Raw genomic sequence first — 16,172 nt, 5'->3', positions numbered from 1 at the left:
CATGACGTATAAAATAAGAAACAGTAAAATAATCATGAATGCAGACGATCATCAGATGTCTGTGTCTTGACAATCCATTCAAAATGTGGAAAAAGAACTGAACAGTGATATAGAAAATACATCGAAACGGTATCAGCACAACTTTCTAATTGCCCATAAAGATAAATATCAAGCAATGGTTATCAAGGAAAGTAAAAGTAAAGCAAATGATACAAAAATTGGGGTGAAAGTTAATGAACAAGACATTGAACAAACCAGTATAATAGAGTTGTTAGGGGTCACCATTGGTGACAAATTGAACTCTATTGATCATATAAAGAATGTATGTACAAAGGCGAGTCAGAGAGCTGGAGTAATATTTAGAATCCGTAATCTTATACCTGCTGAAACAAAACTGATTCTGTACAAAACTGATATATTGCCACACCTAACCTATTGTGATATTGTCTAGCATTTGAGTAAAGCGGCACACAAGCGTAAGATTGAAAGAGTTCAAGAGAGGGCACTGAGAGCAGTCTTTTGTGAAAAGAATAGTTTATATGAATAAAACATGCAAAGCTACAAACGCTCAATAATCGAAGATTACAAAATATTGCCATCATGATTTTCAAAGTGAAACATGATATGAGCCCAAAGTACATTAATGACATATTTAAAATACCAAACAAAAGATATTCTCAGAAATGCAGATTTTACAATTCCTAGATAAAAGATTGTTAAGTATGGAAAGCATTCATTGAGGTACCTAGAACCTCTTGCATGGACTAAATTAAACGAAAAAGAAAGGGCTAGTTCAAATTTTGATAACTTCCGCAACTGTATTAGACAAAAGGACCTTGAGGCTTAACTCAAAGAAAACACATGCAATGATTATTGTAGGCTCTGTAACTTTTCTTGAAATAAGAATTTTCATTTAGATATATTAGTTTTAATAGATTAAATTTATTGTTTATAGAGTGTATGTAAAAAGTATTCCCTATTAGAAGAAGTATTAAATCAATCTGACACTGTAATAATGTTGTTGTTGCTATTACTATTGTCATTATTATTACTATTCTCTATTTTCAGGATATCTTTCTGTTGTTATGACTACGCGTAACATTAACTCAACTTGTGTAACAGGCAAGCCATTTACAAAGTACCTTACCTTGTGAGCTTTGTAACTGTAGTGTTTAAGAATATAAAACAAAAAAGGTTTCTTTTATTATTATTATTATGTTCAATTCCATATTTCTCGAATTAGTTGTTGAATTCGGTAAATTCCTTGAAAGCAGGTAGCAACAAGCTACCAAAGGTTTCAAGGCTTCATTCTCCGTGTCCTACATAGACAGTACTCTCCTTAAGATTCGAGCAGAACCTAACAAAGTTGTTTTTTGTATTACTTCAATCCTGATATTGTCATCACATTCCTTGATGTATCCCTCAAACTTCTTAGTAATCATTCCCAGAGCACCAATCACCACGGGAACCACTTATTATTATTATCATTATTATTATTATTATTATTATTTTCCAATCGGTCCCACTAAAAATCTTCACATCTTGCCTCCGAGATTCTGTATTTGATTTTCTCAAACAAAATAGTTTCATAGAACATCAGACTCAAAAAGGTTTTACCCATCAGATATCGGGTACACTAGAACATACTGCGATGATGAGCCATATAATAGACAAAGCTCGAATAAAACAACGGTCTCTAGTCATAACATTATTGGATCTAAAAAATGCCCTCGGAGAGGTTCATCACAATCTAATCAAATCTGTTCTGTCTTATCACCACGTACCAGAAAACATCCAGTCCCTGATTTCTAGTCTTTACATAAATTTTAAAACCTCTATTATCACAGATAAATTTGTTACCCCTGCTATTCCTGTTAAGCGTGGAGTTCTTCAAGGTGATTGCCTAAGTCCCCTTCTATTTAACATGTGCTTTAACACTTTCATTCAATACATAAAGGCAGAAAAATTCAAACAACTTGGTTTCTCTCCCCATAGCCAACCAGACTGTATGTTTACCCCAGAGCACTGGTTTCAGTTTGCAGACGATGCTGCAGTCATTACAAACGGGGAGAAAGAAAACCAGCTACTCTTAAACTGCTTTACAAGATGGTGTCAATGGTCTAACATGATTATAAGAGTAGACAAATGCACAACCTTTGGTATTAAAAAATTCTCAACACGCTCCCTACAATATCAGCCAAAGCTCTTCATCAATAATGAAATGGTCCCTCCTGTCATAACTGGAGAGTCTTTTAAGTATCTTGGGCGTCACTTCGACTTTAATATGAGCAACCAAGAACATATGTCTAAGCTCAGCTCCATCTTCACAGAACTCCTAACGCAAATTGATTCTTTACCTCTCCATCCAAAGAATAAGCTGCTTCTTTATAACAGCTATCTTCTCTCACAAGTTTCGTGGCACCTCACAGTAGCCGATCTATCAAAAACCTGGATCGTCGAAAACCTTGATAATCAAGTTTCTGCATTTATCCGCCGTTGGCTCGATTTACCCATAAGTGCTACTTTAAGTGGCATTATTCTGTCAAAAACCAGTTCGGTCTTAACTTGATTCTTCCTTCTGTTAAATTCATGCAGTGTCAAACTGTTTGTCGTAATGCACTGAAATCCTCTCCCAACAAAAACATCCAATCTTTGTGGAAAAATACCAGCCAGAGCATGAACATCCAATATGATGTTTACAGGAATACTAGAGAAGTATTGAAGGCTGTTAGATCAGAACATAAAGAGCGCCTTCAAAACCATCTTGTATCTCAAGGTACCGTTCTTTCCTTCATCTTTGACCACTCTCTTCCTATAGCCTCTAAAATATGGACCACGGTTCAAAGCAACATGCCCAAGAACATTTACAGTTTTACTATCAAATATCTTAGCAACTCCCTTGCCACGCGAAAAAACCTATCTAAATGGAACATTACTCAGTCGTCCGATTGCTCTTTTTGCCATATGCCAGAAACGTTACTTCACATTGTTGCAGGCTGCAAAACATACCTCGAAGAAGGCCGTTACACATGGCGCCATAACTCTGCATTGAACTTCCTAGCACAATCTTTAAAAGCTGTACCTAATTGCTCTCTTTACGCTGATCTCTCAGGTTATCTCTCACCCTCTATCATAACAGGAGACTCTTTCCGTCCTGATCTACTTCTAGTCACTTCTGACCATCGACTATTCATACTCGAGCTTACAGTAGGATACGAAACTAACTTGGATGTTAATGCTAACCGCAAAAGACAGAAATACTCGAATCTCATTCACAGCCTAAGCTCAGCCTATTCCTCTATCATGTTTGTTAATCTTTCTATCAGTTCCCTAGGTATCTTTGGTCTCTCTTGCTCCTCTTTCATCGACATGTGCAACGCTCTAGATATCAGCGAGAATCATCTCCGCTTCATGATCTCCAAACTATCCAACTTAACTATCCGTACTACCTATTACATTTTCTGCCGCAGAAATAAATCTTGGAATAATCCTGAACTTCTTCAGTTCTAACGATCTCTGCTACTGACGACTTCTAAAACAAACAATGACGAACATACTTTTTCCTTTTTTTTTTTTTTTTTTTTTTTTTTTTTTTTTTTTTGTTAATTTCTTTAGTTTGTGCTTGTAATAGTCTTTTTCTTTGTAAACCCAGGCTAGCCAATTGCAAATTACCTTTGTAATAGTGAAATTTGTAATTGTAGTTTTAATTGAATTGAAAATGAAAAGTTTCCATTATTATTATTATTATTATTATTATTATTATTATTATTATTATTATTATTATTATTATTATTATTATTATTATTATTATTATTATTATTATTATTATTATTATTATAAAAAGAACATGTTTTAATTATATGATGCATGGACTGAATTATTCAGCCTAAAACGAAACAACTGCTTCATTGCTGTTTCCTTTGCAATATCTACAAATGGGGCGTTTTAAGCACTCAAGATAGTGTGGCCTCTAATACATTTCTGGGCAAGCTCCCTGTCAACCCAGCATAATTAAGGCTGACCCCACCCTTTACCAGAATCATGTAAGTAATCAGAGTAAAAATGTCCTTGGAATACCTTGGTTTCTAATCGGCGATGGTAGAAGCATTCCCAGGCACAAGGCTGTGAGGGGGATCAAATAAAGAGAGTAGGCCCTTTTTCCAATAGACATTGCCTACTTCACAGAAAAGGAATGCTTATGATAAGTAACTTTTTGTTACGCCTAAGCAGCTTCAAAATCATAGAATTACATGACAAAAATACATTGCAAAAATAAATCCCCTCCCCCAACATTTTCTCGTCGAATTTAAGACGAAGTGTAAAATCAATCCTGCCAAAAACTTCTTGGGGGCTGTCCACCAGTCCCTTCATGATGCTGCTATTAAGTGGTGGGTAATTCCTTAAATTTGTTTTGATCTTTAGAATTTAATATTTAGGCCTTAGGCACAGGAGAAAAAAAGCTATTCAAACATACTCAAGCCAGTGACTTGAAACATTCACTGTATGTACGTGCTGAATAACTCTAAAAGCTCAATTTTTGCCACTGATTCTGGTTTTAAGCACATGTCGCAATACAAAATCAACTCCAAACACAATGATGCACAATGTTAACGTGATACAGTGTATTTTTACCTAGGATACATTTCAAAGGAGGAAAAAATCTCAAAAATGAATCACGTGAGCATATTATATTGGCTGATGGGTCAATTAATCTCAGTTAATAAGCTGTACTAATACATTGGCTTGATTAACGTCATAAAACCCTTCTAACTCATCGATAAATAAATACATTTTAAAGAGCAAAACACAGCGCTCAAACAATTACAAAAGCATAAATTATAAACTAGTTTACACGAATATGAAAATACTGGAGAAGGGTAACACGTCAAGAAGAGAAATACGAAAAGAAATAATTACAACTTTAAATAATTACTGGCCATTTTATCGCTATGTCTGTCAACAAAAAGAATTCCGTTTTTGAATTTATCCTAGCAAAATTGCACTGTAGACTAATGTACAGAAACTGAATATTGCATAGGATATCCCCAGGGGCGTAGCGTGCGAGAGGAGGAGGGGGGCTGGGGGAGGGGAGTTGGTGAGAGGGGGCTGCGGGGTGTTCACCCCCAACTTTCAGAGAACTCGTCGGTAGAATTAAATTTTTCACAGAATATTAATGTAACAAAAGAATTTCTGTCGGTAAAATATGTTTTTGCATCCCTTTTAACCCTCCAACCGAGAATGGTCACGCGACGCCACTGGATATCCCTAAGTTTCAGAAAATGTAGCAAATCTTGTGCTTATCAAAACAAATCTTTTCCTGGTTACCAGCAACGATTTACTAGCCTGAGTTCCAGACCCCAAACTAGAAGTACAAACGATTTACAAGCTCAAATTATCAGCAATTTATACTACGAATAATTTCATGACAGGCTTAACACAAAATCTTCTACAATTAACTTTTCCTGTTATGTTTGTTTCACCAGCTCGAAGTGTTTATGAAGAATTTGAAAAGTTTGCAAAGAATGGTAATAGAATGGTATCAATCTAATGATTCCTTCGATTACATGTAATTGCAAAAATGTAATTGCAAAGTACGTTTCCTTGAATCTCGCAACACTGTTGACGATGCCTTACGTGGGAAAGGTTTAATTGCGTTCAATATCAAGTCGATTTCACTTAAAAATTCAAGGTTGGTGCTGCGAGCTTCTTTGTTCCTTGATGCACTCAAGACAATTAAATGTATGTGCTAAGCACAATTTAGATGCATTCCAGCTGCGCCCTTTACTATCCGCTGTTTTATTGCATTAAAGGCGCTAAGATGCATTCTCCACGCAGCAAATACCTGCACGCACATCGTTGCATTTGATGTTTTTGATTCCCCTTTGTAATACTTCGGGTTGACATTGAAAGAGCTTCTAATGTTTTATTTTGAGCTCGTTCTTGAGGAGATGCCATGATCTGTTCAAAGCGATTCCATCAGGGTAAACATTAGCATGAATGTCTTTTTGGGATGTCATTTGTTATGACACAGTTCATGTCTGGACGCAGAAACGCTTCATGTCTGCTGTTTTAATAGTTTTTTAGAAACATAAAACATCAATATAGTCAGGTTATATCTTTAAGCATTTAGTGCAGATAGCCAGTTGCGGAAATTGCGGGGTATGGGGGGGGGGAGCCCCCATTTGAAAAATGAATTTCTGCCACTGCAGATAGCAAACCAAACAAGGAAACTTATCCCACAAACAGTCGGTTTCCTTTTTCTGTAACTTATGCGAAATTTCTCTTTAAGGTTTGATAATGTGTAATTCATTGTCAATCCAAAAACCTCAGCTTCCATTCGATGTTTTTGCGCGCAGCTATTTGGGAACAAAACGCACACTCGCAACAAATTCTCAAAATGAGACTGGCGTTCACCAGGCAACGGCTTCCGTGCACACATTTTAAGACACTATTGTGTCAAGGGAACTTGAATATCTGTCAAAGAGTCAGGCAACGTTTTGAAATCACGCAGAAACTTTGCATGATTGCGTGATATTACACGTCAAAATGTTTATTCCTTGCCCTAAAACATGCACTAAAACTGAGGATCAAATCGGCTATGTTTGATATCTTAAATAATTGTAAAATACTGTCAAAATGGGCAATATTGCACATCTGATTTTAGAGAAAACAATTTCTAAATGTCTTGCATTTTACTTAAACTTTAAAAAATATAGCGGCTTGTTTATTACACAGAAAACAAATACATCTCTCTTTAATCAATAAACCATGCCAAGGGGCAAGGTGGGATTTAATTCTTGGGAGGGGGGCTAAAGACAGATTTTTACTAAGTATTCTGACAAAGCAGCAAAACTTTCAAACTTTTCCAACAAGTCTGGTGGCTATAGTTTCTGTGTTCCCCTCACCTATTGCGCCCCTGTCCACACCTCGTTTTATGAGCATTGAAATTTTTTTTACAAATCAGTGAGAGCATAGTGACATGAATACAAAATGCGATTCAGTACCTCCTTGTGTGAAACCCCAATTAAATGTTCATAAATTGTAAATTTAAAAAACTTTCATGTCAGTATCCCCATTGCTGTTATTGTTATTGTCATTTCTGCTTGCGTTCCTTTGTTCCGCAAAACGTGCCAGCAACTCACGGAGCTCATCAAGATCATAGTTGTACGGGCCTTCGCCGCCTTCGTACGCAACAACTCCATCCAGAAGCACGTATAACCTTTCAGGCAGCGCACCGTAAGCTAGGCCTGCTGTATTCGTAAACAAATCAGCATACACTTGAGCCTCTGGGATGTTGCTCTGCAAAATATTTGCCACATCAATCCTATCTTTCATGGTCTTATGTTGTGGTATGGATAAAGGCACATCCTGAAATGTAGACAGGGCAATATGACAAGATATTCCAGCTAAGGTATTTTAAAAAAACATTGCCAAATGCAAATGTTACTTTTCCAGAGGCATACCCAAGAAACCTTTTCAGCTCGGTAGGCTACTAATTTAAAGGTTTGCATTTGGGACAGGAGACTTATAGCCAAAGGGCCAAATCTGGCTCATCGGTAGATTTTAGTGACACTTGGAATTTCGGCAGAAAAAAGTTTAATGAACCTTTAATTAATGAATGTCTTACAAAAATGACAATTTTCTGGAAATGTTTGCTATTTGCTCATCAAATATCTGTATCTCCATACAAAATAAAAGCAAGCATTGAAATAGAGTCTCATGCAAAAATGTTAACCAGAGGACCACGCAACCCTTAGTGTACCTACAGTGTGTGCCTTGATTCAAACTATAGATTCTGATTTTTACGGCTTTAAACATTTAAGCTTTTAGCAGCTTGAAGCCAGATGTTCTCGCGAATTTCACATGTAAATGCAATTATGAGATTCATAATTACTAAAAGATGACAGATCTACACTACAGCTCATGAAAAGAAATTTGTGTTTCGCAAAAATATTATAATCTAAAATATGAGAAGATCGGGAGGAAATAAGATAAAATTTGGAGATCGTAAGGAAGGCACAATCCAGGGAGATTGCCTGGTAGCGGGACAGGGCTGAATCTCTGAGAGAGTTGATATAATTTCACTTCTATTAAAATTTGCTTTGATGACAATTTCACTTCTATTAAAATTTGCATTTCTCAGTTTTACTTCACTTTTTTGCTGAGGCTCAGAAATCTTAAAAAGGCTGGACAGATGCCCTCCTTACCAAGATTCTTTAGTGAATTACACCAAACCGATAGGGTTTGATGGAAAAAATCGGCCCTTTTTAAATTTTTTAAAGAAATGAACAAGATCTATCTATTTATCTTAAAAAAATCAACTTCTAAAGCTGCAATGAAAGCAAAGGCAAACTTGTTTAAACATACTATAATGATAAAACATATTTTAGAATAAAATCATGGTATCTTTCAGACCCATGGTGCTGCTACCGGATATTCCAGGTTTAAAACTTTGCGCCAGCCTTGTTTTATATTTTATAATTTAAACTCAACATTAAGAGTGATTCATTTTTCATGCTTTATTAGAGCGCTTGATAGCTTAAAAGGTATATAATGAAAAGATTAAAAGCTTGTCAGGTAACTTAAGATACGGTTTACTTAGCGCCTTTGACCTACCCAGATCAATCCATTTTTATGGTTTCTATATATAAATGGGAAACTTTCCAAAAACTGTTTGCTTTCTTCCTTGATTACATTTTCGCGTGCGAATGGCTGGCGTTAAATGAATACATGAGATGAAAATTGAGCCAAATTTCAGTCATTTCTGATTGGTAAAATGCTTTTAAAATATATTTGCGTCACAAGCGAAATATCGAGCTATTTCAACAACTGCATATTTTCCAATTCTAGTTTTGGATGAAAGTCACATTAGCAAATGATCACCGCCTAGCTTTGTGTCTGCAGCCTAAATTTCTGTAGAAATTATCTAAAAGATTCCATGGCCACGAGACCATTTGGGCATTTACCCACATAGATGTTTCAGCCAACTTTGAAAGTATTTCATCATCGCTATGAAATTGCTTCGACCCCTCATTCTGGATGACTGTCACACCCAAAAGTTCCAGTCACTTTACGCGTAGCTGTCAAGATTTATTTCTATATATTTTCGTACAAAAATGTAAATGTTTATTGAACATCTACAGGAGCATCTGTTTATTAAAGGAGAGTGATTATTAGGATCAAAGCAAATGATATTCCAGCTAAGCATAATTTAAACATATGCTTTTATCCCAAAATGGTCAAAGAATTCCATGGTTTTGCGCAGCGAAATTTTTTCTAGTAAACCTTTGGAGCACTTAAAGATTAATTGAGTAACAAACTGGCATTTGTGTCTACCTTCTGGTACTTTTTTTTGGATAAGACCAAATGGACTCCATATGCTGCAACAAGATGATCTCTACCGTACACGATATAAAATTTAGAACATAAATACGATCAGGTGGTACTAATAATCTCGTTGAGAACATACCAAAAGCAACAGAAATTTCGAAGATTGACTTGCCAAGCATATGTTTGCATTTTGAATGTAAATATGTCTCAGTAAAAATAGCAACGAAATGAAATATTTGCTATTTGGAAATAAAAGCTTTACCGAAAACTTGAAGCCGTTTTCACAAACTGGATTATTCATAGCGGTGGGACGAGTTCATAAAAGATAAAGTAAATGGATAAAACCTATGATATCATGAACAGCTTGATATGTGATCGAAGCACGAAGCATAGAAATCTTGATAAAACATAGATTTACTCTTAAATACGGTACATGTATGGGATATCTTTACTGCACAGCGACTCATTATAGGGATATGATCGAACTGTGGTAAAACTTCTGTGGTAAAACTAATACCTTAAAGAACCAGCCATCCGCTGGGTGTGCTTCCTCTATGTATATGACAGCAAAATCTGCAATTCCACCAAAGTCTCTGACCATGCGACGGAATATATGCAGTTTTGCCATGAACGGAGGTCAGGAACAACTGCCAAAATTCAGCACAAGTGGAACGCCAGGGCGCATCAGGCTGCTTAGTGAAACAGTTGACTTCGTAGGCACAAAAGTTTGACTGTTTCTTTCTGCTTTCCATTCGGTTTCTATCTCTGGAATACCTTCTTCATAATTGCTGTTTTGGTCGATTTTGAATAGCTCTGCATCGGGTGCTGGTAGCTGTAATGAAGCTATTTTGAAAATTTGCTGCTTCGTGGCATACAGAACTTCCTTGAACATTGCCCAGTTTAGAATGCAGCCATCGATTTGATCTCCTTTCAGATAAGTGAGGTTCACAAACCATTTTATTATTTTTTCTTTAAAAAATGGAATGAAATACAAAAGCCTGACAAAAAGAAAAAACAATGCTAAAAACGCAGCATAGAGCGTGTATTTTACAAACTTAGCCACAGCCATGTCCTATATGCTCCAAACTGTGTTCTTTGTCCGCTGTCCTATGCACTCTCATTGGAAAATGATAGTTTCACCTTTCACCCTTGCCCTTTTATACCCGCTGATCCTTTCGTGATCTTTTCAAATTTGCTCATCAATAGAAGCGCAGCTACATACGGGCAAGGGTCACCGATCTATTAGATATGTTCTTTCAAAGCACTCAGTGTTAGTCAGCAATTTTTTTTTCTTCTAGGCAATTAAACAAAGTCAACATTCATTATTGGTTGCCGATTATTGCTGTAGAACAGTTTCTGGACATCTGTTGCTGCTGTTTTCGTGAGCGGGCTTGGAGCACTGATCGGTGGCTGAGATGAGAACAGATTTTCGTAACCAAGGCCACGAGACTAAAGGGTATTCGCGTACAGTAAAATTGGGACCAAATTTAGCCCACAAGCAAAATTTTTTTAGCCTGCAACTATTTTGAATTTTAGATACCAACTGATATTTGATTTGACCGACTTGAGAAAATGACAAAAAAAACAAAAGTCATTAGTGTGCTAATCTGCTCACATCTACTCACATACTATTTGATCGTCAATATGGGCCAAGTATTCAATTAAATTACATCAATTTGATATTTTTGCTTTCAAGTCTCTGCTTCAATGTGTCATTTATATAATGTCCAAATTGCACATCTTATAAATGACACATTGAAGCAGAGACTTGAGAAGTGTGGGGCGTCAGGGGGCTGCGACCGCATCAAATTTTCCAACCACAGGCTAATTATTTATAAAGCTAAGTATAGATTTTAAAGCAAAATATGTTTTGCTCTTCTCTAGCATCACCCCCCTCTCCCTTCAGAATATGAATTTCTTTCTGACTACACTGCAGAATTATGACAGTATTTAGATATTTCTGCCACCTAATTCTATAGCGCACAGGCCTTGTCCACATACAGTACAATACATATAAAACGCAGGTTGAAGGTTCCTCAAAGCACTTGGTTTTTTCTTTAAATTGACTGATTTTACTTTATTTGACTTTATCTATTTAAAGAGGAATACTCTTAGTCTTGAGCACGTGTTGATTTTCCGGCCGCCTTCCACTTAGTATAGGACACAATGATGCATAAATGTAGTATAAGGAAAGGCAAAAGACGCTTGCCTTAGCCCCATAAACAAAATGGCAGACTTTTATTTTGATTTCAAAGCTGAGTTCTGGACTGCCGGACTAAGTTCCAAGCCCCTAATGTCTAGTGGTAATGAGGCTGAGGAAGAATGAAAAATTATAAAGTTTTACTTATATTCAAACAGAGTTAGTTATATTTATTATTTTTTCACTCAATGTAAGCTAAATAAGATCTAGGCTAATTAAGACACAGGAGTGAATCAAAGGTAGAGCAACAGTACTGGAAGTGGGGCTCAAATGGCATTATAGAGAGTCTCCCCAGCTTTAGTAAAAAGAAATTTATCATCATATTTAAAGAAGTCAAATGCACCGCTTTTGAAGAATACTGGGTCTGCGCGCAGGCTAATTATCAAAATGCATAGACACTTTTGAGTTGTTAATAACGTGGGGAAGGTCATTCAAAAAACTAAAATAGGAACGGACCGAGATCAGAGCCCTGAGGGGCTCCCACTTATACTCTTCCAAGATTAGAGTATATTAACTCGAAAAAGCAACTTTATTTTGTCAAGATAGTATTTGAACCCCGACAGTTCCTTATTGAGTACATGGTATTGCTTGTGTTTTTGACAAAGGATTTTATTGTAAATCTTTCTTAGAACAATACAGATTATGTCGGTCGAACGTTAGCAATGTTGACGGTATAAACCCCGTTCACACTTTCGGCGCGCAAAACAAAAGTTGGTTGTAGCAACACCAACAGCATTAGACTTATCAAGCCCTTCCCCGCCCCAAAATTAATTTTGATTGATTGACCAAATTTTTGTTCGAGTAATATGCCGATTTTGATATGTTTTAAAGGGTGCTCAGCCCCTTGATAGCTTGCTCTTAGAGTGTTCTTGGGGTGTTCTTTGGGTGTTCATTCTGTTCTTGGAGTGTTCAGTCTTTTAGAAACGTTGGCTATATCAAGCCCCCACCCAAAGCTTTACACTTTAAAGGACTTGAAAAGCGTGTAAAATAATACATTTTTCTTCATACTTCTAAAACATTAAAACATAATATTATTTTACAGCTAATTCCATTTTTATGGTTGCTAAAAATTATTTTTATCTGTGTTGATTTGCCCATTTGAGATTCAGATGAGACCCCGAGGCTTAATGGAGAAGGCTGTTACGTTATCTCAAAATCTATTTTTCTATCTTTTTTGTCTCGTCAATAAATAGACTTTCTGTCTATTTCGCATTCACAGATTGCATTCAAACTGCTGATGAAATGTTGACATAAATTCAGCTGTTTTTATTGCTCTCTACCAAGCTACTTGTACACTGACCAGGGTGCATTCCGAGGCCCTCCCGCCGGAGAAATCCATCGGAGAGCGATTTCCCTTTTTTTTCACGCCAAAATTTTAGGCGGAGATTTGTTTGGTTTTATGTTATGGCGGTCGGAACTGGCATTCTGCATTTTGATCATGAATGTAATAAACTGGCACTGTGTGAATGGTAATGGCAGCCAGCAGCCAGCAGCCAGCAGCCAGCAGCCAGTTCTTTTCTACCTTAACATATCGTTGTTAATAAACCCTTAAATTATGCTTGCAAAATATTTAATGCAACCAAATATCATTAAGAATAAGACAACTAAATCAAACAACAGGCACTAAAATTTCGTCTTTTTATTACATCTTTTTCAGCTTTATGCCATTTTGGTTAATATCTAGTTAAATCGTTTCTTTGTACTCTGTTTTGTATCTATATGGGTATGTTTAGTTGAATTTGTTGTGCTTGACACCCAGAAAACAAAGTTTACTTTACGCTTCACCCTTCAAATTATTTTGGATCAAACAAACACATACATCGAGAAGAGCAGTAAAACCCAACTAGATAGAAATTACTAAAAATTTTGTAAAGTAGATCTAAATCCTTGCTGAAAATATCCGACCAATACCATTAATCATAGAGTGACACCAGGATCTGCAAACATCCAAGATGCAAGTAGAACCCTTATTTGTAAGTGGTTCTCCTTCGCAACGGAAAGTAAAGTCTGGACGCAGGCTAATTCGTAAGATGCAAGACGTAGAATCCTATAGTTTTCATTGCTATTTTTTGTCTGTACTTTACTTCCTATCGGTAAGGGGCATAACCACAGAATAGGAAAAAGGCAGAAAAATAACTCTCTACGGTTCCTTTGCTGTTTTTGAAGCCTGAATCAACTAAGAATTCCTTAATTCCCCCTTAACCTCGATTTCATTAGACGAACTTAGCCATGATACATAATTGAATTTGTTCGCTATCATTGGGGCATTTCGATTCAAATAAAGTTGTCTACTTTCATCATTTTTTAAAATTCCCTGACAAATACATACAAAGCCTCGTAAAAGTTAACGCATGCGCAAGTTTTTTCAGGCTTCACCTGATAGGCAGGAGTTCCCCTTCTGCCTAATTCCTATTCTGTGGAATAACACTCCATCAAGTCTCGTACAGCTTGACGATGATCCTATCTTTTATCTGAAAATCCCTGGAAATCCTTTTGTTTCCAAGGAAATCTCCTACGGAATTCGCAAGGGTGAATCGCCCATTTGCTATCGGTAGTTCGAAATAGTGTACTAGCCAGTCATAGCAACAGAAGGCCTAATTTCTTATCTCCTGTTTATAATTTGTCGGTCTGATACAAGCAAGAACGGGGATACCTGGCTAATGCACTTCCGAAGGTGGCATTATTTGCTTTAATGCACGCGTAATGAGATCGCGTAATACCGATGGTAAGAATAGATGCATTTAAAGATAACGTTAATGAAATTTACATCCTTTAATTACCCCGTTTCGTAAAGCTGATCAGAAAAGCCACCAGGCACTTTGGAAAATAATTACCTGAAAATTGTGGCATATCAGAGCAGGCACCGCGCAGCCATTGGGCTAGCAGAGGCTATAGCCCCTCCACTTTTTTGCGATAATACGTTAGAAAACGTTTTTGAAAGTTTACTCTAACTATGGTCTAACGCAGCATTGAGTAGTATACTTCTAAGAAGTAGCAGTTTTTCTTGACTGGAAACAATCTTTGATCATTTTTTAGGTGTTTTCTTGAGGTTTTATCATCCCCAATCTAATTTTATCTATTTTTATAACTATTGATATCTTCCCTGAACCAGATTGTTTATAAAACCCCAGTAGAAATAAGCCAGCATTTTCTAAAAGGGACGTTTTCCGGTGTTCTAGTGGGCGTGGCCTCAAAAAATTTCGGTAACACCCTTTTCAGCCCTCCCACATTTAGACTGGTGCGTGGTCCCTGTATCAGAGAAACTGGTTATTTAGCTGACGTTGCGAACACACTATTTATCTCTCTGTTTACTGTTTAAACAAATAAACAACTTTTATAAACATCGAATTTAGGCAAATTAGCGTCATTATCAGTTTTGATTTTTTAAACATATCATTTTTGTTAATATACTTTGAATTTACAATAATACGACTCGCTTTTACAGGCATTATATAATTAGCAGTATATACCGAAACGCGACGAGAATAAACAACACCAAACACATAAATCAATTAATTAATTAGCTTATCTGCATTTCTATTGCTAACAATATTTAGAAAGCAGTCAGGTCGGGACTTGGCCATGGTTTGTTTTGACGACAGAAGATGTAGTAGGCGCAGCAGTAGACAAAATTGTCTACGAGTTTCATTAAGATGCAATTAGTATGATTTAAGTCAAAACTGAGTTGATGTAGCATGTCAGAGAGAGGGGTAGATGAGGTTCTCAGAACGCCAAGGGCACTCTTAGAAAGGTTAACAATAATAAAACGCTATCATAGACAGGGCTCAGTTAATTGATAAGATCACTTCATTTCTTAGCTTTTCGAGTACTGTTTTCGTCGATGTTGCTTTCGAACCCAATAGTAAGCTTTAGCATGTGAAGTGTTCGATCTTCAGTTACGAAGACAAGATCTGGTCGATAGGATAGAAATGAAGACAGGTCCACGTAGGCGTAAAGTGAGCTGTCTTTCAGTGTTGAAAGGGTTTTCGCCAAATAGCGATATACAGAATTATGTCTCCAGGTATACCCACCAAGTTCAAGATAATGTTTGCAGCTAGAGACTGTGTTGTAATAATTCTCATCATTATTATCATCAATTAAACAAAAATGATAATCAAGGTCGAAAAGGTTATGGCTCGCCCAGCCACAGGTTTATAAAAACTTTGGACAAATTTCATGACGTCAAAATTGTTGGACAAAACACACGTTCTTGTGACGTCATACAGTTTTGAAAACGAGGCCTACGGCGACTGATTGTGTAAACAAACCCTCGATTTATCTCTATGAATACGCAAAAAAGCTTGTTGGAGATGTAAAAGAACGATAGGAAGGAAAGATATCTGAGATTAGAGGGGATCGAAAAAATTTCTTAAAAAAGAAAAACACTCTAAATTGCATTTTAAATAACATAATGAAAATGGTTAAACTTACAAAAGTCCATTCTTCACTAATTTAACATAGAAGGTCAGTTCTCGAATGGATCCTCATTAGAAATTCCCATTTAAGCCGGACAAAGAAAATGAACAAATCAAAGATATTGATGCTGACTTCAATTAAAGTATGACAGGATAATATGATAATTGTTGAGAATGATGTGGATGTTTTGTGATTGCTAAAAGAATTTAGCTGACAAGTTATGATA

The 16,172-nt window shown here is 36.4% G+C and overlaps 1 protein-coding gene across 1 annotated transcript; it reads right to left on the bottom strand.

Annotated features, from left to right (window-relative positions):
• Positions 1-6,175: 6,175 nt before the first annotated feature.
• LOC135683310 (thyroxine 5-deiodinase-like) lies at positions 6,176-10,724 on the bottom strand. Its single transcript, XM_065198529.2, has 2 exons — positions 9,848-10,724; positions 6,176-7,368 (listed from the first exon to the last, which is right to left on the bottom strand). Exons 1-2 carry the CDS (start codon positions 10,397-10,399, stop codon positions 7,048-7,050), a joined length of 873 nt encoding a protein of 290 aa, XP_065054601.2. The 5' UTR covers positions 10,400-10,724; the 3' UTR covers positions 6,176-7,047.
• Positions 10,725-16,172: the final 5,448 nt, after the last annotated feature.

This window comes from Rhopilema esculentum, chromosome 7 (genome assembly GCF_057945365.1).
Source record: "Rhopilema esculentum isolate cy_ngs chromosome 7, ASM5794536v1, whole genome shotgun sequence".
Taxonomy (NCBI): Eukaryota; Metazoa; Cnidaria; class Scyphozoa; order Rhizostomeae; family Rhizostomatidae; genus Rhopilema; species Rhopilema esculentum.
This window is presented reverse-complemented; position numbering and strand designations above follow the sequence as displayed.